Source organism: Nomascus leucogenys, chromosome 6 (genome assembly GCF_006542625.1).
Source record: "Nomascus leucogenys isolate Asia chromosome 6, Asia_NLE_v1, whole genome shotgun sequence".
Taxonomy (NCBI): Eukaryota; Metazoa; Chordata; class Mammalia; order Primates; family Hylobatidae; genus Nomascus; species Nomascus leucogenys.
In genome coordinates, this window is record NC_044386.1 from 84,910,851 (window position 1) to 84,925,726 (window position 14,876).

The 14,876-nt window shown below is 38.3% G+C and overlaps 2 protein-coding genes across 10 annotated transcripts in view; one reads left to right on the plus strand and one right to left on the minus strand.

The window, feature by feature from the left end:
- The window catches only part of SLC24A1 (solute carrier family 24 member 1), a 38,353-nt gene extending 29,260 nt beyond the window's left edge, over nt 1-9,093 (plus strand). For 4 of the 5 annotated variants that reach the window (XM_030814591.1, XM_030814593.1, XM_030814592.1 and 1 more), the window contains 2 exons: nt 432-598; nt 1,622-4,076. In XM_030814591.1, the coding sequence (XP_030670451.1) occupies nt 432-598; nt 1,622-1,871 (417 nt within the window). In that variant the 3' untranslated portion in view covers nt 1,872-4,076. Of the gene's footprint in view, nt 1-431; nt 599-1,621; nt 4,077-7,759 lie in introns of those variants that run through there. The other variant, XM_030814594.1, reaches the window with a different exon arrangement.
- Nucleotides 8,792-14,876, minus strand: part of DENND4A (DENN domain containing 4A) — a 138,119-nt gene continuing 132,034 nt past the window's right edge. For 4 of the 5 annotated variants that reach the window (XM_030814590.1, XM_030814588.1, XM_030814587.1 and 1 more), the window contains 5 exons: nt 12,789-12,906; nt 12,643-12,669; nt 12,009-12,171; nt 11,779-11,843; nt 8,792-9,435 (listed from right to left, as the gene is read on the minus strand). In XM_030814590.1, coding sequence (XP_030670450.1) covers nt 9,299-9,435; nt 11,779-11,843; nt 12,009-12,171; nt 12,643-12,669; nt 12,789-12,906 — 510 coding nt within the window. In that variant the 3' untranslated portion in view covers nt 8,792-9,298. The remainder of the gene's footprint in view (nt 9,436-11,778; nt 11,844-12,008; nt 12,172-12,642; nt 12,670-12,788; nt 12,907-14,876) is intronic. The other variant, XM_003267112.4, reaches the window with a different exon arrangement.

Sequence of the window (14,876 nt, forward strand, 5' to 3'; positions counted from 1 at the left end):
GTCATCCTGCTCATACTTCACCTCCAGCCTCTTAGTTCCTGGCACACAGCAAGTGTCCACATTCCTGGAAATAGAAATGCTGACATGAACAGCTCTTTGGAAGGGCAGTTCTTGTGGGGAGGTAGGGGTGTTAAGAGTTGGAATGACAGTGAGCAGCAGATCTAGTGTGGGTAACTTTTAGTCCAGTTTTGAAAAGAAGAGCAACATGGTCCCTGCGGCCAGGAGCAGGAGTCTTGCTTGCTCTTCCTCTCTGTGGCCATCTCAGCTGTCGGTCCCCCTGTCACCCTTCCTCACTCAGGCTGAGGGGGTGTGGCTGAGCTCCTTAGAAGGCATTCTGTTTGCACAAAGTAGGATGTGGATAGTGCTTGGATGTGCCTCAGGTTTTTCACCTACTGTTGCCATGGTTTCTCATTACTGTTGCCATTTACCAGGTTGGTGAAACAATAGGAATTTCTGAAGAGATTATGGGCCTGACAATCCTTGCAGCAGGCACATCAATTCCTGACCTCATCACCAGTGTGATTGTCGCTCGAAAGGGCCTGGGAGACATGGCTGTGTCAAGCTCTGTGGGCAGTAACATATTTGATATCACTGTGGGGTGAGTGGCAATGTTACTTTCTAAGGGGTGTTAAGTATGACTGGAAAACACTGCATTGGCTCTGTTCACTGGTTTTCTGCTTTATTCATTATACATAGAATAAAAGGGCATTTATATTGTTAGTTTCTGCAAAGCAACAAAATATATTCCCTTCATTCATCATAGCCAGATGGGATAATAGAACTAAAATGCTGCCTGAAATGTAACAGACTAGAATTTACAGATAAATTGAAAACCAAAGTCCATTTCATTCCATTACCAAATACCGTCAAATGCTCTGCTCACTGACTTTCAAGGCGGTGGAGGTGGGACTGGAAGGAGCAATGACTCAACTTCACTTCTTGGTACTACTCCTGCTCCTTTGTATGTGAACTCCTGCTAGCTCAGAGGCTCTAAACAGCATTTTATATAACGCGCAAATGCCTTATCCTCCTGTACCCATCCTCTTACTCCATTGTCCCAACGTTGTCAGAAAGAGGGGCTATTTTCATTTCCCCAATCATGTTCTGAATTTGGGTGGTAGATTTGTTTCCTTAAATTTGAATTTGTGTATGTGTATTTGGGGTGAGGGGCAGCTAAAAAGACAGCCCTCATCACTAAAGAATTAAAAGAAATGTAGGCCTTATCAAAATGTAGAGATTTAAGAGTACATATCACATTGGGGCTGGGTGTGGTGACGTGTGCCTGTAATTCCAGCATTTAAAAAAAAAAGGCACACATCAACTGATCTGAGTCATATAGAAGTCATGAAGTATGCAGAAAATAAAAACAAAGCTCAGACTCAGAATACTTCAGTTTTAACCTAAGCTCTTCTAGTTATTAGCTGCGAGTCCTTGGGCAAGTAATTTAATTTCCCTGAAACTTAATTTCCTTATCTGTGAAATGGGGCTAATAATTTCTGTTCACTTCATAGATTTTTTATTGGTGGAAAAATATATACTTTGTAAAGTGTAAAATACTATTTAAGTGTATGGGATTATTATAAACATTAAGGATATTCACATTGTTTCTTCAATCTTGCAGCTTGCCCGTTCCTTGGTTGCTTTTCTCTCTTATCAATGGATTACAGCCAGTTCCAGTCAGCAGCAATGGCTTGTTTTGTGCAATTGTTTTGCTTTTTCTCATGCTTCTGTTTGTGATCTCTTCAATTGCGTCATGTAAATGGCGAATGAACAAGATCCTGGGCTTCACAATGTTCCTCCTTTACTTTGTATTCCTGATAATCAGTGTGATGTTAGAAGATCGAATCATATCCTGTCCTGTATCTGTCTGAGTCAGTCACTCTTGCTCACAATGGGCATGGATCAGAAGACCATGCAGAAGTTATTTTATCTCTTGTGACACTAATGAAAGAATGTATATGATCCTGGAAAGTGAACTGAGTGACCTAGGACCTCTGATGTGAATGTGATCTGAGACTAAGGTTTGTCCTTGGAAACACCTGCAGCTCATTGTGGATTAAGACCCTCACCTCTGGAGGGGTGGGGTTTCTACCCCTGACTCATGCAGACATCTATTACATGGAGTCAGTAGAAGGACCCCTGGAGCCAGAGGGTTTTCTAAATGAGAAAACTAGGGGCAAAGGTTGGGATAGGCGCAGCAGCTATAAGACAAGCTCCTATGCTCACCGTTCCCTGATCATTCCTGAAGGGCTGCTGGCCCAAAAGATGCAGATGTGGTCTACATCTCAGCCTTCCTCTCTGCCCCAAACGCACGCTGCAATTTTGTCTGCTCCTTTTCTGTTCAAAATGTGAGGTTCTATCAGGTTTGTAATCACTGTAGGTTCAGTTATTGGTGAGTTTAAGGATCCAAGGCTACAGAAAAAAAAGAAGTATAACAGGAATCAATGATCATTCCACATTTTATAGCCCACTGCATCTGGATATATACCAGCATTTTTTTCTTTCTTTTTTTTTGAGACAGTGTTTTGCTCTTGTTGCCCAGGCTGGAGTGCAATGGCGTGATCTCAGCACACCGCAACCTTCAACTCCCCGGTTCAAGCAATTCTCCTGCCTCAGCCTGACATCGTGATCTGCCCACCTCGGCCTCCCAAAGTGCTGGGATTACAGGCGTGAGCCACCGTGCCTGGCCTATACCAGTATTTTCTAGCTTAAAAGGAGGACTATATTAACTCTTATTGTTGCATTTCTGAAAAGTGAAATTTAAAAAGCAGCCTGAAAAATAAAAATTTATAATTTGCCCTTGAATTGGAAGGAATGGAGATTAGGAAAGGAAAACTACTCTATAGGCCGTTTAAAAGTATGTATTTATTAGAACATGCAAATTCATGTTGTCTCCATCAGTGGTCACCTTGAGGGATTAGACATTCTAATGGAATGCCCTGGCTCCACCCTTGGCCAGCTGTCCTGGCTCCACCCTCCAGCATGTTCTCACCCAACAATGACAGTTGAGTGGAGTGGGAAGGGAAGGGAAGTCATTCTAAAGAGTCCAAAGTCAGTAGCACCAATCTGGTTTATAAAGTAAGAGATCCAGTGGGGCAATGCTATTTTGTATGTCAACCTAGATAGGATTATAAAGCAAGACTGATTTCTTCTGTGGTTTATGAATGGATCTTAAGGTAATTACAAAAGGGAAATTCCAAGAATGCATAACACAATGACAACATGGTGAGAAAAGTGCAGTACTACTTCCAAGGTAGCTAGTGTAAAGGACACTCGAGTTTTTAAAAATGTGGTTAAATGTTTTATGTGGAATTTGATGAGTTTGTATATTAAATACCACTGCTTGCTGCTTGTACTAGAATCAAGTTAAGGGACACATTAGAAATAGAACAGCTTAATATCACTGGCTTCAGAGCAAAATGAGCTCAGGTGACTGCAGATTATGATGGTAAATATGGCTTTAATTACAAACATGAGGAATGATTCACTGAAGATGAAAAGATAGGACGGATGTGATGTGAAAAAACCCAAACATTTTGGCATTGAACGATGGCTAAGGTGTTCCAAGTATTCCATCTTTTAAGATGAACTGCTTAATTAATTGCCTCGCTACCCCAGGATTCCCATTCTTTAGAAATAATTTTTATTAAATTTCAATAAACTGAATCCCAATGGTATTTTACTTTACAACATGGATGGGCTATCCTTATCTTTAGGTCATTTGGTCAGAATCCTCCTGAGAAGACTGATGAAGAGTACAGAATCATGTTCCAGTTCTATATTCTTAATTGTCCTTATTCCTGATGCTACTGCATTGCTGGGTTTCCATAGCCAAGGCCTAAGAACAGGAGGAGAAGGCAATGCCTGCGGGAGGGAGGTCCCAATACCAAAATTCTGGGCGCTAACCTGGTGTCTGCAGCCTGTTCCCGTTAGCCTCGGGGATGTCACCTCACCCACAGCCTGGGATCTGACGTTCTTCCTCAGACTGAGTAAGGAGTGATGGACCGTAAAATGCTGTGTAATGATAAAAGGCTGAAATATCCATTGAATGATTAAAACCAACTCTAATAATATGACATCCTTTTCCCAGTTTGCTGAATTTCTGACATACCCCTCTGCCTAGAAAGGGAGTTCTGATCACTTCACAGTGTTACAGAAAAGGACAAGTACAAAAAATGAAAGCTGAGTCTTGATGAATGAGTAGGAATTCATTGGGGGAGAGTGAGAAGATTACTTTGGGGAGATGGAAAACTTGTGTGACTTTTAAAAGACTAATTGGTTATACCTGGAAATTAAGTTTTTTGGTCACACATTTACAAACCTACTATAATATTAAAATCATGCTGTTTTAAAGTACCATTTTAAAAATGTCAAGATAATATTGAGATGGTCCTCTCACTTTACAGGCAGAATATTCTGCATATAGTTACTTGTGACAAATTCTAGGTTGTTCATTCAGCCTGGAAAGTCTGAACTGTCCCAAATGGGTATTTGAATTGGAAGTCAGTGGCTACCTGGATGACTTCAACCCCCTTAGGCTGCACTTCCTTGAAGGCCCTGGTAATAGGTTTGAGCCAGATTTCTGAATTCTTCCTAATGGGTTAAGATTCTATATAGTACCAGAAAAAAGAGATGTATTCCACATTTTTCAAACTGTTATGTGTTTGAATGGTTTTTTGTTTGTTTTGTTTTAAAAAGAGACGGGGCCTTGCCCTGTCACCTAGGCTAGAGTGCAGTGACATGAACATGGCTCACTGTAGCCTCACCTTTTGGGCTCAAGCGATCCTCCTGCCTCAGCTCCCCAAGTAGCTGGGACTACAGAAGTGCACCACCACACCCAGCTAATTTTTCTATTTTTTTGTAGAGATAAGGTTTTGCCATGTTGCCCAGGCTGATCTCGAACTCCTCAGCTCAGGCAATCTGCCCGCCTCGGCCTCCCAAAGTGCTGAGATTATAGGCATGAGCCACTGTACCCAGCCAAAATGGTTACGATATATTTTGAACATTATATTGCACTGTCATCAATAGATTCGAAAATGGTTTTATCAAATTATAGGCTGTCTTTTATAGCTGTCTATATCAATATGATTTAAAGATTGAGTACCAAAGGGGGCAGGAATTGGAATGTATTATCTAGAGCACAGCCTAGTAAATAATCGAGAAGAACTGGTTGGCCTTATGTGCCAATGAATACTCTTGGTTCTGACCCTTTTTTGGTGGGAGGGTCCTCCAGCAGGTACAGCTTGCAATGTGTACGGGGACTGGATGCTATGAAAGATGTAATGAGGGGGCTCATGAGCAGAGCTGCCTATCCCTGGGGGTTCATTAAAGCCTACAGGACATCCTGGCCCAAGTCTGCCTGCACAACTAAAGGCACGCTTCTGGTCTTTAGGCCCTTCGCTGTATGAGCAAGCAAAACCTGGAGAATTTCACTTGCAGAAAATCCACCAGTTGCTGCAATAGTTTTATCATAGTACTACATTTGAAAAGAAAATCTTTAAATAGTAAAGGAGGGAGCCATCAAAATGAACAGGAACTGTGGAAAGACAGCAATAACTTTATCAGAAGAATCTATCACCATCTCAGAGTACAAGCACATGCGCAGACTTTTGTAATCAAAGATGAAAATTCTTCAATTTGTGTACTGCTAATTTTGTTAAGAAAAATAAGCCAGCCAATATGCTTACTTTGAGGCCAAAGGAGCAAGGTAGTATGAGGATGTTAAGACATCAAGTACTAAGGACATTAAGGTAAACTGGTATGCAGCTGCTAGAGAGTTCAGTTTTGAAATAAAGCTTAGTCTTGTATCCAGACAGGAAGAGGCAGCACATGCTAACTTTAGCACGAAGGACAAGGGTCTTCTCAAAGAGACAGCCTACTCTTTCTCTTCTTGCTCTGAGATAAAGTGCCAAATAGCAGCTTTCAAGTTCTAGTGAGAGAAATAAAAATAAAGCTGGGCTACTGCACATCACCAAACAAATAGGTATTTTCATACCGCATATTACAAAGTACAGGTTGCGTATCCCTTATCAGAAATGTTTCAGACCAGAAGTGTTTTGGATTTCAGAAGTTTTTGAAATTTGGAATATTTGAAAAATACAAACTGGTTGAACATCCCAAATATGAAATCCAAAATGCTCAAATGAGCATTTCCTTTGAGCATCATGTCGGTATTCAAAAAGTTTTGGATTTTGGAGCATTTGATTCCAGGAGCTCAGCCTGTATTTAGAAATAAAGCATAACTTCTATATAGAGCTAGCTAATACTTGCTGGTTGCACTTAAGTATCATAGTAATTATCAGCATAAAGTAAAAATAAGTATTTACTGCCTAAAATGTTGAACCAATGTTTTCTGGGACCATTTCTCTAAATACACAAATGGGGAGACATACTAGAAAACCTTACAATTAAATATGCTGGTAGTGTTAGGATTTTAGAGCAAAACAAAAACCCAAACCCCAAGAAAGTCAGGGAAAAGAAGACAAAAATCAGAAGATGAACAGCTGCATATTTCTCCACCTAACACTAGGAGGAAAAAGTAGAATATTTTATATACGATATGGAATACAAATGTGTGCCATTTAGAACATAATGGTAGGATGTAGTAAACAAGCTACATCAGCACAGGACATGGTTTATTGTCAACCATTTAAACATATAAACAAAACCAAGAGTAAGAAAATAAAAGACAGATGATATAGCAAAAGGGCATTTCTCTCCAACATGATTGGCCATTATTCTCCAAAATGTACGGTTAACAGAAAATTGAAGAAAAGTTTGTATAGAGTTATTTTAAATGATTGATATTTTCTGTTTTCTTTTTTTTGAGACAGGGTCTTGCTCTGTAATCCAGGCTAGAGTGCAATGGCATGATCACAGCTCATTGCAGCCCCAAACCCCCAGGCTCAAAGTGATCCTCCTGCTTCAGCCTCCCGAGTAGCTGGGATTACCAAGCATGAGCCACCATACTGAGCAAATTTAAACATTTTTTTTGTAGAAACAGAGTCTCTCTATGTTGCTCAGGCTGGTCTTGAACTCCCGGACTCAAGCAATCCTCCCTGCCTCGGCCTCCCAGAGTGCTGGGATTACAGGCCTCCAAGAGCTACCACGCCCAGCTAATGAATGATTCATATTTTAATTTTCTTTTGAACAGGTTTACCACTTTGTATTCATATTTTAGGTTTTAAATCTATGCAATAATATTCCCTAGGGATTAAAAGTAGGGGAAATACAACCCTCTCCAAAAGCAGAAACAAAACTTGGGGTGGAAGGAGGAGGTAAAAATTACATTCACTTTTCCAAACGAGTCTGAATCATAAAACCATAAACAATGGTTTTATCTAATTCTTCTTTTTGTCAGCCATTTGAAATCAATAAACTATGATTCCTACATTTTGTTTGTATTACACAAAAAGTAAACAACAATGAAAGCTGTTTTTAAAAGAGAATATAAACACCAACCACAAATAGAAGAGAACCCCAGACGGTTCCCTTGGAGGGATGTTTATCACCAGTGCCAAAAGCCTCCCCCCTCTGAAATGTTTCTCTCAGTTGACAACTTTCAAATGATTTAAAGAACATGAAGAACAAGTAGAACATGAAGCTTGGATCTGAATAGTAAAGAATAAGATTGGAGTGGTATTTACAAAGGAGAGGCAGATACATGTGCCTAGCACCAGATTTTTCAAGTAAGCAAGTTCAGCCCCAAACTAACTGAACTGAAGTTTTACATTTTTAAACTCTCTCCATTATTTCCCAGAGTTGAAAGCTGTGAAATGTTTCAGCATGGTGCTATTCACTAATGGTGTTTTTTCTGCAGCTGAACTGATTCTAAGTCTCAGGACTCCAAGATACCTCCAGTCCAAGTGTCGTGGACTCTACTGGCTTTGCACACCTAATTTGGGACTATCCATTTTTTCCTTCTTTAAAACTGGCTAGGGAATTCCTTCACTTATGATAATGTGTGCAAACACACACACATATTGAAAATCTATAAATAATTCTAGCAGCCAAAAGATGTTTTTCCTTACCAGAAATTACCCAAAGAAAGTGACATTAGAAATAATATGACTAAAAAAATATTTTTAAAGCCTATTTAATACTCATGATGTCTAAACTTTCAATTTATTGTCTGATTTCTGGATATTTCTGTATTTGAGATTCTACAGACTTCAGATTCTGAAGCTTGTTGAAAAAGCTAAGTTCCTCAATATGGATGAAAGTCTATCTGGCTGTACTTTTAGAGGGGAATTTTTCTACTTTTGAAAAAAATTCTGAATATTTATATATAGTATTAACAGAATACCCCAGTAAGTCACATTTCAGATAAATATTCTATAGTATAATTTGCATCATACCCAATATTTTAGATATTAAAATAAGGGTAAAATTTGGAATATAATCACATGAATATAAGTTTTCATGTAGAATATTAAAATTTAAATTGATATTTGGATTTATAAGCTATTTTCCCTGTATACTATACGTATCTATTAGCAATAGAAACAATTTTGGAGTCATGGTATAGTGAACCTCTCTGGCTCTCCTTGCACAAGGCTCCATGAGTCAGTCTGGGCAGTGCACGCTACCCTCGCATAACTCACTCCCCGCACTCAGGCTTAGGGGTACTAACATGCAATCCTAGGACAACACTGACACTAGCACTGACATTTTAAAATTCATTCTCCCAAGTAATAAAAAATATATATATAGATAGATATACACAGAGAGATCTGCAGCTGTACTAATTACTTCAAATAGCAGCAGACAAGGAAAATACACGCTTGCTTGCTTAAGTTTAAATTCATTTTAAGTTTGCTATATTAAATTTAAAAATTAAAAAAATATCAACTTACTATGAACAATTTAAAATATGTATAATACAACTTCATGGTCAAAACATTTGAATAGTCTATGAAAACAGGAAATACGTTCATCTGACATTTCTGTTTAGATTCCATTCATGAGTTTTCAATCTGTCTCTTCCAAGAGAAACCATAAAACAGTTGTCATATTTTATGGCAACTAATTTTGTTTAGGGATTTCCTCATCACAAAAATACTTTATTTCCTATTATAGGGGAGTTAAGAAGAAAAAAGAAACGAGAAACAAAGTGGCTTTCTCCCCACTTGTCACTATTCTCTTCTTCAAACATCCTGTACATAAGCTGTCTGAGTCTTTTGAACCATTTACAAATTGTATTTTCAAAAATTGAAGAAAAAATATTTAGAGTCTAAAAGTGTTATTTTATACACTGACTATACAATATACATTGAATGTTTACACATACAAATACACCTCAAAGATAAGGTTCTCCAAAGGTTTTTCGACATTCCATCACCCCTGTACTTGGTGGTCTATCACAGTTGTGTGTACTCTTGACTTGACTAGGTGTGAGACGATCATAGGCCATCTTGTACTCTTTATCAAAAGCATCTGCAGAAATTGATAAAGAAATAAACGGATAAAGAAATTTAGGTCTGATGTTGAAAACTATCAAGTTTCTATAATACTACAGAAACACAACATTAGAGGCCAAGAAGGAATTGCTAGGACATTTCTGCTATCCAAAGGACCACAGCTGGATTGCATGGACCAGTGAAACTTAAAGGTTTGAAAATGCCAATTTTTAATTTTACCAGGTACAGATGTTAAAAACCACCAAATACCATACACACTTTTTTGGTACTTTGCTTTGCATACTCAATAAAAACAGTAAAAATAAATAATAGCCTTTTCCCACCAGGATTAACAAAAAGTTTTTTTGCCCATATTTTCTTTACACTAGTCCTTTTATGGTTTCATTTTTTAAATTTAAATTTTGCTTCAACAGAAATTTTTTTTTGGTTTGTGTGTCCTAACTTCCTATATTATGGGATACCTCTGGGAAAATAATCCAAGTATCTGAAATCACCATGTAATGATTTTTTTTTCCTTTTCCACATGGCAACAGATGGAGCTAACAGACTGTTACTTTTATTTTTAAGGACATTATACCAAGGTCTGCGTGCCTTTTCCCCAGAAGATAGTCCACATGTGACAAAAAGGGACAACAGAGGTTTACAAGCTTCTGCTAAAAGTTTCTCTCAGTCCAGAAATCATGCTAACTTATTGCTTATTTTAAACACATACTGGATAAAAATTTGCCCCTCAGAGAGCCAAATGGGGTATGAATTATAACAATGTCACTAAGATCCTATTTTTCTGCTTTGGGGAGGTGACGGACATAAGAACATCTTTCCTCTCTGAAACAGTACCACAGTGGTACCCATGAAGGCTTGTTTGAGTTAAGTGCATGAGCAAGTGAGCTTCTCTAGCTTGGAGGTCCGGAATTTTTTAGACATTCAAGGAAATCCCACCTTTGGCAGAGGGCTAGAGTAATATCTGACTACAATCTGGGCTTGTATTGGGTAGGGGATAAAGGGATGGTAACAAGGATCTGAGTAATCCTTTTTGGTATCCTGTTTCACTATAGTTAAAAGGCCTAGCTCAAATAACACTATTCACAATTTTGGTAAGTTCTGGCATCTTTCTCAAGTGGCTAGAATGACTATCCCAACGCCATTTAATAGTCTACCTTTCCTAACTGATTTTATTTTATATATATATAGGTTTATTATATATATAGGTTTATATATACATATATATATATACACTTTTTTTTTTTTTTTTGGTTAGACGGAGTTTCACTCTTGTTGTGCAGGTTGGAGTGCAGTGGCACGATCTCGGCTCACTGCTGCCTCCACCTCCTGGGTTCAAGTGATTCTCCTGCCTCAGGCTCCTGAGTAGCTGAGACTACTGGTACGTACCACCAGGCCTGGCTAATTTTGTATTTTTAGTAGAGACGAGGTTTCACCATATTGGCCAGGCTTGCCTTGAACTCCTGACCTCAGATGATCTGCCCGCCTTGGCCTCCTACAGTGTTGGGATTACAGGCGTGAGCCACTGCACCTGGCTGATTTTATTATATATTATATTCCCATGGATATTTACGTTTCTTTCTAGACTCCCTATTCTGTACTATTGATTTTTCTAGCTCTGCCCCTGGTAGCATTACCCTGATATAATTACAGTAGCTTCTAGAAAAGAATCGCCTTCTGTTGATTTTTTTTTTATGAGACAAGGTCTTGCTCTACAGCCCAAGCTGGCATGCAGCAGCACCGTCGTGGCTCACTGCAGCCTCGACTGCGCAGGCTCACATGATACTTTCACCTCAGCCTCCCAAGTAGCTGGGACTACAGCCATGTGCCACCACATCTGGCTAACTTTTTTTTTTTTTTTTGTAGAGATGGGGTTTCAACATGCTGCCCAGGCTGGTCTCAAACACCTGGGCTCAAGCGATCCACCCACCTTGGCCTCCTAAAGTGCTGGGATTACAGACATGAGCTACCGCACCCGGCCCCTTTCAGTTAAATAATTTTTCCTGACTAGTCCTTTTCTTGTCAGATTAACTTTTAAAAATTGAAATATAATCCATATACCATACAATTCACTAGCTTAAAGTGTACAATTTAGTGTTTTTTTGGTATATTCACAAGATTGTATAACTATCACCACTGCCTAATTCCAGAATATTTTCATCTCACCAAAAAGAAACCTTATACCAGTTAACAGTCACTCCCTATTCACCCCACCTCTTGGTCCTTAGCGACAACTAATCTACCTTAATATAATTACAGATTTAATATTACTAGTAAAGTATAACTACTAATATAAAAATACTTTGAAAACTATTCCATGATATATAAATATTACATATTAGATACAAAGCTAAATTACCTATATCAATGTTTTCTCTTCCCAGTGCCACGAGTGAGAGAAATAGTATTTCTCTGTATAAGCTCCTAGGGAGAAAAAGTCATGGAGAAAATATTAGTATCTACATAGTCCATATGTTCCCTATAAAAAATTTAACGCTATCATAAGCATGAGATATTCTAACAAATTACTAAGCAAACAATATGAATCTGCCTAGGAGAACAATATATTCGTCTAAGAGAAGGACTTACCTCTGTCTTTTAAAATGTGGACACTTATTCAGTGTCTCTAAAATCTGACTCATTGGTCCATAGACATCATTCATTTTAATGCTTTTTACCATACTTTTCAACAGTTCCTGGTTAAATGAGTTATCACTTTTTTGCAATAAATGGACCATTGGATATTTTTGGGCTGTAAAAGAACAAAAGAACAGATGAAGGAAAATGTTCTGTGTAGAAAGGAGAAAGAAATTAAGCAGCAACTGACAGATATTAAGTTACATAGCACTAAAAATAAATTAAGGGCAATAGATAAAGAAATAGGAATCCAAGAACGAAGAAGGCAAAAAATAAGACAAATAATGACAAAAAAAGGTCTAAAGCTTTCTGTGGTCTTAAATAGACAATAACTAAAAATATTGTTTCCCTTAATACAGCCTCTGATGAAAATTCTAAATCAGCAGCCTGGGATGGAAACAAATAAAAAATAAGTAAAAAGAAGAAATTGGGATGAGCAATGTGCTGAAAGCTGAATTCTGCAAAACACAACCAACCCCTCCAGCACATACACAGCACCCCTCAAAAAAACAAACCAAAAAAAAAAAAAAGCAAAAAAACCCTTAGACCTCCATAGAAGGTAGCACTAAGAAAATCAAACACTCACTCTCAAACAAAAGAGTACGACTTTGACCTGTAAGACAAAAAGTAGTACAGTAAAATAAAAGTCAGTTATACATTGGTTTACGCTATTTAAAGCAAGTAGAGATTACTCTCATATGAACAAAGTCAGCAGTCTATGATGGCACTTACTGTGTGCATTCCAGAGAATGTACAAGGGCTGTCCCGGATCCTGATGTAACTTCATATTGTCCCATAACATTTGTATTAAAACATATTTGCTATCTTCAGACATACAGTGGCGGGGAATCTGTGTTATACAATAAACATTCATTAATGACCCTTACATGATAATTTTTTATAAGTATTTTATAAAATTCTTACAAATATTTTTTAGGATGTATATGTGCGAGACAGAAAAGAGAACAGAAAAAGACTGATTTACCTACATTTGATATCTACCACAGGAAGATGGGCTGTGTGGAAAAGCCAATGATCTCTAAAGATCAGATATAACAAAGTACTTGAGATCAGTGAGAAAGGGTACCAAGAAGAACTCATCTTGCTCCTCTTGCTCATGATTGAAAGTCACAGAAAGATAAATCCAGGAGTCCCATTCTCTATCATCCAAGACCCTGGCCCAGATAACGCTGAGTTCACATCTTTGTCACTCATGTATGATGTACTGAAAATCCGAAGCACATGCACAATCATAGGCATGCAGCACAAGAAGAGAGAAGGTAAGGTTCCTGAACTTAGAGACCACCATTTAGTGGCAGTGGCAGTATATGAAAAAGTAAAGGCACTTTTATAAAACAACATACCAAAAATACAAATGAACATATAACAAACAAATTGCCTAAATGTTAAACAAAAATCCAGGGTAAAGGAATGACGAGAGTGGTAGCACATGATTGCAATATGAATTTCAATAGTCCCCCTTTATCTTCAGCGGCTATATTCCAAGACCTCCAATGGATACCTATAACTGCAGATAGAACCAAACCCTATACTCTATTTTCCTATATATACATACTTGTGATATTTAATTTATAAATGAGGCATAATAAGAAATTAACAATAACTAATAATAAAATAGAACAATTAAAACAATATGCCAGCATCACTGCTTTGTGCCATTAAGTAAAACAGGAGTTACATGAACACAAGCACTGTGATAACATCACAGTCGGTCTGATAACAGAGATGGCTACTCAATGATTAACAGGCAGGTGGCATACACAGCGTGGATACACTGAACAAAGGGATGATTCATATCCCAGATGGGACAGCACAAGATTTCATCATGCTACTCAGAACAGCATACAATTTAAAACTTATGAAGTGTTTCTTTCTGGAAGTTTCCATTTAATATTTTGAGACCACAGTTACCATGGGTAACTGAAACCTCAGAAAAGAAAACCATGAATAAGGAGGGACTGCTGTACAGACATCCTTAAAAAGTGTTAGGCTTGGGCTGGACACAGTGGCTCCTGCCTATAACCCCAGCACTTTGGGAGGCTGTGACAGGAGGGTCACTTGAGCCCAAGGGTTAGAGGTCACAGTGAGCCATGACCACACCACTGCACTCCAGCCTGGGTGACAGGGCGAGATCTTGTGTCAGAAAAAAAAAAAAAAAAATTAGGCTTGTTTTGAAGGAAGTACAAGATATAAGTGGGCCTAACTCACAAATCTGCCTCCTAAGAGTCATTTCCAGCTTATTCTTGAAGCAATAGCAAAAATTCAAGTATGTTTAATGTAAATTTTAGAAGAAGGCAAAAAAAAAGACTCTTATTGCTAGCCTGTAAGAAGAAAATATTATTTGTAAATACAACTAAAACAATTCTATTTATCTAATGACCCAGATGGCTATTAAAAATATTTAGCATAGGCTGGGCGCGGTGGCTCATGCCTGTAATCCCAACACTTTGGGAGGCTGAGGCAGGTGCATCATAAGGTCAAGAGATCAAGACCATCCTGGCCAACATGGTGAAACCCCGTCTCTACTAAAAATACAAAAATTAGCTGGGCATGGCAGTGTGTGCCTGTAATCCCAGCTACTTGGAGGCTGAGGCGGGAGAATTGCTTGAACCCTGTAGCTGGAGGTTACAGTGAGCCGAGATAGTGCCACTGCACTCCAGCCTGGCGAAAGAGTGAGACTTCGTCTCAAAAAATAAAATAAAATAAATTTAGCATAAAAACAAACCTTACTTTTTAATCATTAGGAATATGCAAACATTACAATGGTGACAGAAGCATTCATTGCCTTTTAATTTTTAG